Genomic DNA, 15027 nt, shown 5'->3' on the forward strand with positions numbered 1-15027 from the left:
ATAAAAAATAAAATAAAAATAAATAAAAAAAACTTTATTAGATATTAAGGTATCCTCAAACCTGGAGCATCTATATTTAATACTTGATTATTTTTTTACTGAGTTTGATATTCTACAAGCGCTACAGTACTGTACAGCCACCTTTGTTTGCATTGTGTTATGTTGCTACCACAAACTTGAATGTATTTTATTTAGAGTTTATGTGCAAGAAGACTAACACAAAGTAGGGCCTAATTGTTAACTGGAAAATAAAAGATGCATGGTTTTCAGTGCATACTTTTTATGCAATCAATAAAAAGTATGCACTGCGTAGAGTTTGAAATTGTTACAGATTCTTCTTTGCAAAAATTCTCAAGCTCAGTTAGCACTGATTTTCAGGCCTACTTATGGATCTATTGAATTTAAATCTTTGCTTCTACTTGGCTGTTCTGATACATGCTGCTGATCTTAATGTAGTGATTAGGTTGAAAAACAGACTTGTAGAGGCCAAGTCTGTGAGGTTGTAGTAGAACAAATGTAAAAACTAAGAAACTGATGAGCTGGTTGAAGACACAGCCACCAAAGTCTTTCCACCCTATTGAGATTTACAATGACAAATCCTCTTCAGTACACCTCTTCAAATCTTCTGGTTAGTTTTTTTCAGAACTATAATTTTCCAGTGAAACCACTGATTGATTGATTTGAATCTATTCTTGGAGTCACCGTGAACCAAAAATAATACAGGTTTCCTGAAGGTCTTGGGTTAAAATAGACTGATGTTTAGAACTGTTCATAATTCTACCTACCTTGGAAAAAAATACTATGTACCATCTAGAGAAAACAAACCCCATAGCACGATGATGAAAGTGTTAACAAGATACAAGAAATGCTGGAACACTCTCAATGTTTGAGGCAGCTAACATTATCATTTGTTTTTTATATTTTTCTTGTTTATATTTTAATTGGATCCTTCTGCTTGTGTTATGTGGGCATCTTATTATTTAAATGTATGTTTATCACTTGTTTATCACTTGTATGTAGTGTAACGACTTCCACAAATCAGAGCTGCTGTCATACAGAGCATCAAGGAACTCACATTAGCAAACATTGATAATTGTGTTTAATGAATTTAAATGAATTTTTACCTGCAAAATAGATACCTCGTTTATACCATTTGTTCAATTTATCAATGAACACGTCAACAAACATTACTGCTGCTTTTTGTTTGCAGTTTGTTTAGAAAACTTAAAATATGTTGAGTTTGGGCTGTAAACATTTTTTTTTCTAAAATAAAAATAGTCCCTCAATTATACATAAAACATGAGAAACTTTAAGCTGTTTTGTTTTTCTGGTGGAGTTTTCATATCAGATTTCCTTCTCGTAAATATGAACTCAATTTCCCACAACTGTTTGGGTGGGTCACGCACGTTGCGTCTTGACGCAAGCTGAGTCTGGTTGAAGCAATCCGGCTAGAGGCCATATTGGAATCTATGCAGTCGGCTTGCACTTTGTTGGGACTCGGTTTCTGTCGTTTTGGGACTCTCCTAATCGCTTTCCCGACTTTATAACCGTGTGATTTTTCCAGACATTCCGCTCGAGACGCTGCCAAGTCCGGACGGCAACTTGTCTTGCCTCTTCTGTTGAAGAAAATGAGTCCAACCGATGCTAAACGGGGGGCTAAACGCAGGAAGAACAAGCGGGGCGGTGGCAGTAGCTGCAGTGCTGTCTGCAACAGCAGCAGTGGCAAGGCCGGGGCTCCACCGGCCCTAGGCTGTGCGGGAACAGCAACACCTGCCTCAGTCGTCAGCTTCCTCACATCTGGGAGTACAGGCAACGGGAATATCGGGTCCAGCGCGGGCATGAACGGAGAGGTAAGAATGTATCTCCATAAATGTCAAAACGGCAGTGAGTAGCTAACAGTGTTATCAACGACACATCTGATTTGGGCCCAGAACCGATCCTTAGGAAGGCTGCCAGCTAAGTAACAAATGCAGAGTAGCTAGTAATTAATTGGCTTAATTACATGTTAATATGCCCGTTATGTTTGGGCAAACAGTAATCATTTCTAAACATTGATGTCTAACATCTTCACATGTTTTATTTTCTTATGACATATCCCCGTAAACATTATGCTAACTTTGTTGGCCGAAAACTGACTTCTTACCCTAGCTAAAGTTAAGAGATCCTGGCTGCAACGACAACAACCTGGACGTCAGAATACCTTCATTTGAGCCAATACAGTCCGCGCTGGTAGAGATTAGCTAAGATTATTAGGGAGTATCTTTAGGTTCAACGCAGGTGACTTACTGTGTGCTGGGTTTCGGCTAGCCATGTATGCTAGCTAATGCTAACATCACTAAAAACTCAGGTTCCCTTCAGCTTTCGATTTGTTTTACAGCTTTATTTCATGTATAAAGGTCTGTCTTTAAACTCGCCTAAGGAAACAGAATAACTACTTATCCAGCCCTAGATTTCTAAATAAGCGCAGACGAGTCGTGTACCGCAGGTAAACAATAAGAAACCTTATGTGACTCACTGTTTTCTAAGAGCTGTGCAACAGACCAATTTATAGATGCCAGCTCAAAAGTTACTTTGTTAGCTTGAGTTGTTCTACAAGTCATAAATGTAACCAGAGTTTTGTTTATTTAATCAATTTAACCTTTATTTGAAAGGGAAGTCACTCAAGATTAATGTCTTTTCAAAGAATGTCTCACCAAGATGTCACAACGTTACAGACTGGAGGATGGACATTAACATTAAAATGGATAAACAGAATAAAACAAGTCTGAGTCAACATCATGTAGGTGCAAACTCCACCCTTTACAATGGCAGCTGTAGTCACTGAAGACTTAAAAAGAGCTGACAGCTCTTCCACACAGGTAGAGGCTATGACCAATATGTTTTAATATTTTAAAAATATTAAAACATATTGGAGATATAGGAACATTAGTTCCATGGTTATTCAGCACAAATTTATTACATTTATCAGTATCGTCATGGTTTTATTTAAACATGTTGATAATATGTTCAAAATATTACTGGATGCTGAAATGATTTCTCTGAGAATGAAGCCAGTACCATGCAAGAGTTCATGCATATACATATATATATATATATATATATATATATATATATATAAAATACAATTTCCTATTTTTAAAAACAACATATTTTTTCCAGACTTCAGAATTAAGACTGGCCTTATTCCACGAATAAAAGTGCAGACCAGCCTTTGGCATTTTTACTAAAAGCTCAATATGCAAATGAAAGAAAAGCTTTTATTCAGAGTTATTGGATGGTACTCTCTTGATAAGGTCTGCCCAGAGGTTTAAATACCAACATTATGTAAGAAATGGGGATGATTTGTGGGAGAAAAATATTGTTGCAGTGTTATCAACTTGTAGAACCAATTTGAAGCCTTACATTGATGAGCTGAAAGGTGGCTTGAAGCTCATCAGCAGCCTAAGTTGGAGTAGAGCCAGGTGAAAACATGGTGTGTTCAGCTTAAAGAAGCACTTTAGCTCTCCACATTTGTCAAGTGCTATTTAAAAAAACCCCCCAAAAACAACAAAACTGAAAATAAAAATGAGCATTTCTCTTTGTGTTTTTTATCATGATGATGCATTTTTGATTATGATATCCAAATGTAACAGTGTTTTGTTCTGTAATTCTTAGTTAAATCTGATTTCTTGATTCAAATGTCAGCGAACGGGACTTGATTTATATTGATGAGTTAATCTGGTGATTTGGTAGGTGATTATTAATCAGCTACAAGGAATATTTGTAAAAAAGCCTAAACCATACAGCTGGATGTTCTCTGTTTCAGTTTGTAAATACATGTATATTTTTATAGAAATTTGGGTAATATTTTGTAGAGGAGTCTGAAATCTCATAGTAATTTTAGCATACAGTAATTATATTGTTGCAATATAATTGCAACAATATATAGCCTAACATGGCTAAACAACAACAGAGCTAAAGTCAAACGATCAGTGCCAACAACCAAATCAATCTAATCTTCTCTGCTTGTACACGATTTCCTGAATGTTATTAGAAAGTGCTAGGCTGTAAATGATGTCTGCTTGTTTAACTTTAGGTCAAAATGAACAGCAGCGTTACTCCTCAGTTTGCAGAAGGACCGGTGAACGCAGAGTTCTCCGGAGTTCTTCAGGTAAAATTGCATCACTTAATATTAAGTAAATATACCACTGTTACTAATCAAATGATGTGAAGCAACTTGCAGTGATTACTGTGATTAACTGCATATCTGTTTGCTCAAGTGCTGCGTTATTCATCTCTATGTGCTGCACACCTGCTGTTAATAAGGATTAGAGGAAATCTCTGCTGGACCAAAGTTGTTATGAAAATCATTCACAGTGTAAAGGAAGAGGTGGGGGGAGAATAATGCAAAATCAGCTCTTTTAGCTCTATGTTATGTTGTGTCACTCCATCATCAAAAACATACCTGGAGTGTTGCTGTGACTCATTCATCTGTGTTTGGAGAATTATTGAGTCTCCTGTTGGAACCGTTCAGAGGTGCCTGAACACTTGTTTACCCAAAGCTCTGCCTTGGAACTGCAGTCCAACCGAGCTCCCTCCCCACAGGACCTTTGCTTCCTCCACACAGCTCCTTCAGACTAGTGGCAGCAATTAGCAAACACCTGGTGGAACTGCTGGTCTGCTGAATTTATCATACAAACTACTTCTCAGTACAATGGCCCTAAGATCAGTCATAAATAGCATCATGAAGAAGCATTGTTGTGATGACGTACTGAAGACTGAGTGTCGTAAAGGGAAGGAGGTTCTTAAAGCAACAGAGGTCAACATTAAGGCATTAGATACAGCTGTGTGAGGTAAATCACACTTCTTTATGTGACTGGTGTCCTAAAAAAGCGTTTTACAGATGTGAATGTGTCTAAAGAGCAGTGTGTGTTTGTGTGGATATGATTGATGTAAGGCCTAAAAATCAAGAAATAAATAGTTCATATTGTCACTTTTGTCATTATTACTACAGTACCACAAAATACCGCCCACCTCTACATACAGTATGACATGTTTGTATATGATCGGATTAAATTTTAACTTGACCCGTTTGGCCACACTTGTGTGATTTTGAGCTGTAAGGATGAGACACTGGTGAAGCCAGTGGTAAGAGTTGCTGCTGACCAACTAAAAATATATATCAATTACAAAATAATGTTTTATATGTTTGTAATATTGGTATGCTTCATTGTACCGTTTAGTTCATATTTCCTACCTGTCCACTTATAAATTTCATAAACTTTTCATTGAGCATTTTTTCTTTTTCCTTTTGATAAATAGTGTTTTCTTTTTTTTTCATGTTTTATTTTTGCACCCAAAATGCAATAAAATAAAGTATGTTACAGAGGATATCTGGTCAGGACATGGATGAAGTTATGCTGGAAGGCAGTCTACCATGTGTTTATGGCAACCTTTTTTTTTGTTTGGTGGTTGTGTAAAAAGAAATTAAGAAATGACCAAAATGGTCTTCGACCCATACCTGTTCATAATAAGCTGACCAAATAGTCGTTTATTCAAAATGAGTCTGTAGTTTTCTTTTCACCTGTTTTTGTCTCTTCTCCCCTTCAGACGCCGTTCACATTCGGCCTTAACCAGCGGGCGCCGTATACGGCTGGAGATCGCTGCCTCCTGTGCCGATGTGAGCGTAAAGACAGCGTTGTGCCTTCGGAGGCCGGCATTGCTGGTCAGAACGGCATGGCGCAGCCAACCAACGCCTCCAGTGCCCTCCAGCTCCCTCTGTGGGTCTGCTCCGACTGCAGACGCACGGTGGAGAAGGAAGACAGACGTACGACTCTGGAGCAGTCGTTAGGGGTGAGTACACTTTAAGGACAGCTGAATTGTTAAGTCTTCAGAAGTAATCCACATGGTTATATAAGTGTTTCTCTCCCTTATATTCCTTCAAATCATCAAATAATTTTTTTTATGACAAAGACTTGAGTAAATACAAACTTATTTTTAAAATAATTTCATTTATTGAAGAGAAAAAGTAAACGAAACCAAACCAGCCCTATTTGAAAAGTTATTAGAATCCATGGTTGGTTGAAGAGCAACACAACATGCCTCAGTCTAAAGAAATTAAAGAATAGATGAAAAATAAATTAATCTCTCTCTGTCTGACTTAGTCCAGGAGATCCCAAACTACAAAATTAGGAGAAATGTGTAAGGAGAAAATACTCCTGCACGCTGGTTTATGTTCAGCTTGACTTGCACAGCTGTTGTTAAACATTCTTAGGTCTGGTTCTCAGGCAGAACAGGAAAAATGATGCAGCTGTCCTCATTTGCAGCTGCTGCTGTAAAAAAATCTAGAATGATCAACAGCAATGATGATCAACATTGAATCTGCCCTTTAGTCAGGGTTAGAGGACTGTTTGCTATGGAAAATAAAAACTAATATGGATTTAGCTTCTCTTAAACAATGGATTTAAATGCAATTCTTCCTAACAAAGCTACAAAAAAAATGTAAATTTTACAGCTTCTTGTGATGTGAACTTGTGTCCAACAGAGTCAGGACTTTCTGCTGCACATGCCTGTGAGTAATGGAACCCTGGCTCAGACTGCAGCTACAGCAGACAGGCTCAGTACTGCTGCGCCTACACTACCCATGCTCCCTGCGCCGGACCTCGCTGCTCCAATGCCTCCTGACACCGTGTGCAGCTGTGAAACCTGCAACGAGAGACGGTACGTTCACACCGAGCGGGCCGAGGCCAACGAGTTCTCCATACAGCGAGCCCGGTCATGGGTCTTTACCTGAGCCTGTTCAAATGACAGGGAGATCTCTGCTGAGTCGGAGCGGGAGTCGCAGCAGCTGCAGAACCACTGGTCGGAGGTTCGCTACCTGGTGCGCTGCATCTACCGGCAGACGGGAACCCCACTAGCAGACGACCAGGACCAGCCCCTGGAGAGGGATAAGGAAGGCATGAAGGAGCTGGTGGACAGGTAGCATAAGAACAGTGTCTGTGTTTGTCCACTAGAGGTCTCTCTCGAGTTGTAAAAGCCTTTGTTGAACAGTGGAAGCTTCTCAATGTATTACAGGGTTCTAGACTAGAGATTCGGTGCCTAATGATTCCATTCAACTCCGTTTTTTAGTCATGATTTGAATCAGAAACGATTTTCAGTCAGAAAACCGTTTTTAATTCAGAAACCAATTTTTCTATCCAAACAGTCGTTAGTCTGTTTAAATGATGTGACTGATGAGAGAAAAAGTCAGTATAAACAAATACAAAATTTATTTAAAACAATTCGATAAGGAAAAAGAATCAAAGAATTATTGAAAATATAATTAAAAAAAAAAATAAGCAGATTAAAATCTCTACTCTCGAAGCACTGGTGCGTCTAACTTTATTTCTTTTGTGCATCCAAGTTTTTGACCCCATCATATTTTTTAAACATCATAGATTTACAGGTTTACTACTCTTTAAAATCGCTAACAAAGGCAATATATACTTGGAAAAGAATAATTATCTATCTGCCAAACATTAAATTCTTTATTTGGGTCTGAATGACTAGAAATTGTTGAAATAGTTCCTATGAGCTGAAGTATTTCAAAATAAATGAAATAAAATAACATCTGAATTAAAAGCGCTAACATTTTAAGATATAAAGATCCTCTAAACATCTCAAACTAAACATTTCTACCTCTTGATCAAATTACTTTAAATTTATATCTGCCAGAGTTACAAATAATTTTGGGTGTAACTTTATTAATTTTTTATTTTATCACATTTTAGGAAGAGTTAGAATAAAAAACAAATCCAACATGGTATTAATTTCTAAGCATTTTTAATGTTCTGCTGCTGCAGGCTCTGTGTGAAAGATCCATATCAGCTCTACCAGCGGTTGGAGCAGCAGGCCCGAGAATACGTCTTAGAAATGAAGGTGCGTCTTCTGAAGCACCTCTCTGGAGGCTCCAAGCCTGCAGGGCCTCCAGGGGGCGCTGTGGCCGCAGCTCAGGGTCCTCCTCAGGCCCACCAGTTCGTCTCTCTGCTGCTGGAGGAGTACAACGCCCTGTGTCAGGCTGCACGCACCATCAGCAGCTTCCTCCTCACTCTGGTTAGTTTTCCTCGGCCTGCTCACAGTGCCGGCTGCTGGCAGCTCCTCTCCCTCCTCACGCTTCGTTCCTCTCCCTTTGGTTCCAGGAGAATGAGCACCTGCAGAAGTTTCAGGTGACGTGGGAGCTGCACAACAAGCACCTTTTTGAGAACCTGGTTTTCTCTGAACCGATCCTGCAAAACAGTTTACCAGCACTTATTGCACAGCTGAAGTGAGATACTGTTTCTGTCTGAAAATACACACAGTGACTCTGACTATAATGACAATGACCAGTTTCTTTTCAAATATGCAACGTCTTTGATATGTTACTAAGTGCCGTTTTAAGTCAAACTTTGTTTTTTCCAGACATGGTACAGCCTCTCATGATTCGTATAATGAAGACACGTATCGGACGCTGCTGGAAAGATACCAGGAGCTGCAGCAGGAGTTGGCTTCTGTGGCTGCTGAGTGGCAGGAGTGTGAGAAGAGAATTGATGATTATGTCGATGAGCAGGTAGTCACCCAACAGATCAACCACAAGATGGGCTTCTACGACTGTAGCGAAGGAGGATTCTGAGTGTTTGTGTCTTTTGTTTATAGTTACTTTTTAAGGTGGAAGGCCAGAGTCTGACCAACCAAAAAACAGAGCCACACAAGTCCTTGATTAGCAAAAATGTAAGTTTAAAATTCACTGATAAGATTTTTTTGTCCATCTTTATTAATCCTTAACTACTGTTGTTGATTTCATTTCTGATTCCATCAAGACTTTAAAGACAAAGCAGCGAATGCTAAAGGAGGACTGGGAGTTCTTCAAGCAGAGGAGGTTCATTGAAGAACAGGTAGGTTATTTATGTTTGAGCCTGTCATGTTGGAGGTAAACCTATGTTTTAGTGCGATTATATATATAATTTTTGTCATTTTAGCAACCCAACATTAAAAAGCCCTCCACTGGAGAAAACAACTTCACAGACACTATGAGGATGCTCTCATCTCGTCTTAGTATTCCAGATTGTCCAAACTGTAACTATAGAAGACGGTAGGTTTCCATCATCTACTGTCTGCTGTACAATATAGGTCAAAATACCTGAATCCATCTTCATTTCTACATTTTTTGACATTTTTCAACTCTGGTTTGTAAAGTCTGGAAACATAGATTTAATAGCTTTTTTGAAGAATCTGTCCATCCTGTTGGATGGAGTCCAGCAACTACAATTCACAGAGTTGGTTCTGCAGTAATAAATAATAAGAAGCAAAATTTTGAGCTATTCAAACTGATATTGATATATATTGAACAATAAAACTGTAGTAGCATTATTAGGCTATTACAGGAGTATTAGGCAATATAGGTCAAAATATCTCATTCATCATAAAAAAAATCTTTTCATAAGAATTTTTATTTATTGTTCTCACAATTTGTCATTGATGGTAAATAAAAAAAAAAACCTCATAGTATTATCGGAAATGATATTTCTGCTATTTTCTACAAGAGCATCAATAAATATCAGTACATTTTAAAATGTGATCACACTTTAAGTGCCATCCTGAAGAAGCCTATTTCAAATGGGAATATTTTTCAAGAACAATATTTGTGTTGGTGCTATGAATGCTGTATCATATAGTAACCATAGTTACCCAAGAAAATAAGTAATACTTTTTATTATCATTTATATTGTTATCACACAAGTACCACAACATATCACAATAAAGTTCTAAGTCCATATTGCCTTCCTTTATATCCTTTAGAACTCCTCCCTCATGCCATTTGTTTTTCTTTGCTTGGCATTAATAAGAAAAAGCTTGAGTTTCATCAGAGAGTCAAACTCTGTTTTGTGAAGTGTCAGAATCTCACACATTTCTCCTAACTTGTGAGAAATGCTGTTGACATGCCTTTATCTTTATGTGCAATGGAGTTTTTTTGAAGTCTTAGTTAGCCAAAAGCAACGCCGCTGCTTCTCCAACAGGTGCACATGTGATGACTGCAGCCTCTCCCACATCCTAACGTGTGGAATCATGGACTCATCTATCGCCGAGGACCTCCACATCAAGCTGCCCCTACAGGGGGAGCCACATCGGGACTACCTGTCAGAGGTGCACCCCCCCAGCCTATCTTCGGGCAGTTCAGCCTCTGGCTCAAACTCCAGCTCTCCCATTACAGTTCAGCAGCATCCGAGGCTCATCTTACCTGAAGGAGATGTCAGCACCTTGTAAGCAAGCCAGTTACACTTCTGATAACACTGCTGCCACACAGCTGTCAAAAGTATGGAATTTAACGTATTTTTCAGACTATAAGCTGCTACTTTTTTCCCCACTTTTTGGACCATGTGGCTTATAGTCAAGTGTGTCTTTTCCGTGTATTTATCTTCAACCCCCACAGGGGTCTTTAGCAGGTATTGACCCAAAGTCAGAGTCCAACTAAATACAAAGCAGTGAAACAAGTTGGTTGGCCCAGGCAGGGCTGACATCAATAGAAGCTATGGAAACTTATGTAGTGAATTGGCAGAAAAAAAAAATCCAGATTTTCCAAAAATGAAATCTTCATTAACACCAAATTTGATTAATCAATAAAATCCATTTATCACCTTACTCAACACAACTACAAAATCAAATCAAATTTCTTCGTTTGTCATTTCGAAATGGAAATTATTGCAACTCTGATAAAATAGCTCATACTTTGTGTTCATAAAGTGTAGCACTATTAGGGAGTATTCAGTATTATTTATGTATTTATATTTAAACACAATTAAACCTCAGCCTGATTTCTTCTCTTCTCTCTCCGTAGTATTAGTGATGATGATGAAGTGCCTCCAGTGTCCAGTAAGTTCAGGAACATCTACCCCATGAACAGTTATGAGGACAGCAGTGTGGTGTCGGCCGCTGTCAACGGACTTCACCGTAACATCAACGGGGATGCCGTCAACGCAGCACTGAAGCCAGGGGTGAGTTTCTGCTCAGCAAAAGTACCCGAGATCAGCAGTGAACTTCCCCACTGTGTTTCTGGATGATGAAAAGCCACTCTCATTTGATAATGGCTTACTGGTAGTTAGGGAACTCCACTGCTTTCCCATCGACTACTTTTCCTAATTTAGTTTGTTCTACAATTTCCTCAGTCTCCTCAGATTACCAGCAGCAGCAGCTCATCAGAGGGTGATGAGGAGGAAGCTAATATTCAGGCTGGTGGGGAGCCCCCGGGGAAGCAGGAAGTACTTTCCCTGGGAAAAACGGCCAGTCCGCCACCCTCTTACAGCCATCAGCAGGTATCGCAACACTTTAGGAGCTTTCCTTTGTATGGTCCTGTTGTAATCAAGGTTATTATGTGTCATTTGCAGAAAACACTTTTTAGGAGGATTATCTGTCTAACAAACATCAGTTTTGCAAAATCCTAGAAAATTATCTGATATATTTTGATTATGCAACAAAACAAGGAAAATACTTTGCAGATGTAAATGTTATTTGTCAATATTGAATACCATGTTTAGGTAGAACAGGTCCAGCATGCCTGCGAGTGCCACGTGTGCAACCAGGACCCAAACCCCTCGACCCCGGGCCCCGCTGCCTGCCTGCCCCCCAGCCGGATCCACGCCGTGCCTCCTCCCACTGTCGGACACCAGTTCTTTCCAGACACCAAGGCGCCCCCTGCTCACCCTGCCCTCCACTTGTACCCGCATATCCACGGGCACCTGCCCCTGCAGAACTTTTCCCGGCCCCTTCTCCACCCGACACTCTACCCACCCAGCCCACCTCTCACACACAACAAGGTGAGAAGGTGTCGTTCTTTCAGCTTACGTTTTCTTCTTGATTATGTTTCGTTGATTTTGGCAATGAGTGACTTGAAGGGGAATTTAATTTGTTTCCTTATCTCTGGGGATTTCTTTAAGGTTCCAGGAACAACATTGAGCTTCATTATGTTTCAGTTTCACTTTTTGTCAGTGTAGCTTCGTCCTCTGCCACAAGGGGACAGCCTGAATCTGATCTAAGCCCAAAGCATGTGAGAGCCATGCTAGTCAGTCAGGATGCACTGACCCACTTTTTTTTCTCTAGAGATTCAGATATCTGAATTGTAGTATCCATCTATTCCGATCTGATACAAAATAACAGCTGAATTGACCTAAAATACGTATACATATATTTTTTAAATAGACATAAATGTACTGAATTAAAAATACATTTGATAACTCTGCGCCAGTACAGCTCATTTAACACCAACAGTTTCACAAACTTGGTCCAACACGTAAAGATAACACAACTTTAATTGAAGTTAGTGCTATTTGGAGTACAACAGCCAATGTAAAATAAATGATAAAGAAACTGAAACTGACACAAACAGTAGGTTGACTACTTCGATCAAACAAGTGAAAGAAAAAACTAGAGGGAAACATGTAAAAATAAACATGATTTCAAATGGTTAGGAGTTCTACATTTAATTTAAAATAAATAATAAAGCATAGATTTAGACTGAATAGATCTGCCCTTAAGGATGTGGCACATTGTCACCAATAACTGATCTATAATTGTTGTCGACATCTGCACCGATACGGATATTGATATCGAATCGATCCAAACCTGACGTTTAAGGTTCCTGCTAACTAACGATTTTCTTTCTTCAGCCTCTGCCCCCAAACCCAACATCCAACCATTCAGCAGCCAAGCAGCCAGCATTCAGCACATCCTTACCGGACCATGTATACCAGAACTGCTTTGGTGGGACGGGCGGAGCGGGCGATTGGAATACCTCACTACAGTGCCTCTCTCTTAAGTTTGAAAATCTGTGGGATGCTGCTGTGATGAAGAGCTGGAACCCATCTGTGCTGCTGCCCGAATGTCTGCCAGGTGAGCCGCCCAGCCGCAGTGCTTCTTGCAAGTTTATCTATCGACACGTCATCACCTCTGACTCTGGTGGTCCACAGGTGAAATGCTGGGACCTCCGCTCCCCGACGTGCCCCTCCCGCCAACATCCATTGGCCTCCCGGGGGAGCATCCCCCGCTGCCCACACCCCTGCCCACATCTTCGTCGTCGTCGCTGTCCTCGTCGTTGTCATCTTCGTCGTCGTCGTCGTGCTCCTCTTCAGAAGCCAAAGAGCCGAAGAAGACCGGCGCCAAGAAGAAGTGTCTCTACAACTTCCAGGATGCCTTCATGGAGACCAACCGGGTGGTGATGGCCACGTCCGCCGCCACGTCCTCCGTGTCCTGCACTGCCACCACTGTCCAGTCAAGTAATAACCCACCCATCCATCTAGCATCTAAAAGACCCAACACTATAGGTAATGTAGGAAGGAAGAGTACAGGTTAGGTTTGTACTGTTATAAAGCTTTTTATCCTGGATAATGGATGAACTATAAACCCATAGCAGCAGTAAATGTCATTGAGGTGTGGAATCCATTTTAAACCAGTGAAGCCGTTACAGATACCAACACAAACCTGCAATATGGTTAGACAATAAACCAATAACAATATGTAATGTGATAGACACGTGATCAATATCAATTATTAATACATCTGATAGAATGTTCATGGAACTCTAATCCAGAACCACACAGCATTGTGGGAGATGTAGGCAGAGGAAAGGCTTTAGCCTCTTAATCTCTTACAGCGAGCTAAGCAAGGCTGGTGGCATAAACTGACTCACTCACTCACTCTGTGGTTACCTAGCAACAACTTGTTGTGTAACTTGCACGGCAGCAGACTCAGGTTTCACCACCATGCTTCATAACTTAAAAGTAAACAGCAGCATGGAGTGAAGATGAGTTCCCCCAGATTTCAAGCGGACATGATTTAGAGGTGGTAGGTCGACCCCTGTCTCCCAGCTCGGTACCACATCAGATCATCCTGCTACAGTTCAACCCATCTGTCCGGTGCAGTGGTGGGCAGATGTCCCACACCACCCAGAATGCACCATGGTCTGTCTCTTCAGCAGCATTCCTCCAGTTGATTCAGGCCAAAGCTCCGCCTGGGGCTTCTGCTGAAATGTTCACATCCTTCGACTCCTTAGATCTGCCTCCTTATGACCTAAAAAAACAGCAGTCAAGGTGGAGAGAACCTTGACTGCCCTGTAGACATTTCACAATAAGCAATAAGTCAATTAATCACAAAAAATTAAAATGAGCTTGATAAATTCTAGTTGCACAACAATAGTTATATATGATCCCTTTCAATGTCGCTGAAAAGCTGGCATTTTGAAAAACCCTGCAAATATTTGACACCCACTACAAAGTACTTTGTGGTTTTTTCCTTTTTTTTTCTTTAACAGTCCTGACACTTTTGCCTGTTTTTCTTGTCTAAGCTGAACAATTAACATTTTTTTTTAAATCCAATTTTAGTTTCAGAGTCTTAATAATCCATTTTAATTATTGTCATTTTTTATTTCAAATGTTTTTCTGTTGCATTGTTAAACATTTTTCAGAAGTTTAATTATATTTTTTAAATCTTTGAGTGTATATACTTGCATTAATATGGAACTTTTATTATTATTATTATTATTATTATTATTATTATTATTATGTCAGTTGAAAATGGTCTCAAAATGACAATATTATTGTTTATCGTAATAATTTCTGGGACGATTTATTATCCAGTAGTCTACTGCTACAGCTTTGAAGCACCACATTTCCCTCCTTAAAGCTGCAGTATATAGGGAATGTTTTTTACATATTTGTTAAAACTGTCACCATTTCAGGACCGTTTGTTACGAGACAGACAATCTGTGAAAAGAGTAATCTCCTCCACCTCCTCCCTGTGTGAGTGGCACAAGATGAGATGTTGATTGACAGCGCTAACACACTCCTCCTGGCTCTGATTGGTTGTTTCTAGTTAGCACTCCATAGTTAGCCAATGGAGTTTTTCATTTTAACAGTTTTTTAGTTTAATTTAACTCTACAGTGCACAGATTATTCCAGTATAAATGATCATGACTTCACAGTAAACAAAGTGTTGGTTTTAAGACTGAAGTCAGAGCTGCTGTGTTTTCTTACTGTCAGAATGTAT

The 15027-nt window shown here is 39.7% G+C and overlaps 1 protein-coding gene across 1 annotated transcript; it reads left to right on the forward strand.

The window, feature by feature from the left end:
• Positions 1 to 1435: 1435 nt before the first annotated feature.
• On the forward strand, positions 1436 to 14134 carry LOC106941009 (protein FAM193A-like). The gene is made up of 17 exons (XM_015023915.1): positions 1436 to 1850; positions 4076 to 4150; positions 5590 to 5832; positions 6524 to 6699; positions 6790 to 6957; positions 7821 to 8070; positions 8157 to 8281; positions 8416 to 8563; positions 8650 to 8724; positions 8814 to 8888; positions 8973 to 9085; positions 10011 to 10253; positions 10829 to 10985; positions 11157 to 11303; positions 11526 to 11804; positions 12654 to 12876; positions 12954 to 14134. The coding sequence occupies exons 1-17, from the start codon at positions 1629 to 1631 to the stop codon at positions 13334 to 13336; spliced, it is 3102 nt and encodes a 1033-aa protein (XP_014879401.1). The 5' UTR covers positions 1436 to 1628; the 3' UTR covers positions 13337 to 14134.
• Positions 14135 to 15027: the final 893 nt, after the last annotated feature.

This window comes from Poecilia latipinna, unplaced genomic scaffold, assembly GCF_001443285.1.
Source record: "Poecilia latipinna isolate Pla-1442-1.1 unplaced genomic scaffold, P_latipinna-1.0 Scaffold3452, whole genome shotgun sequence".
NCBI lineage: Eukaryota > Metazoa > Chordata > Actinopteri > Cyprinodontiformes > Poeciliidae > Poecilia > Poecilia latipinna.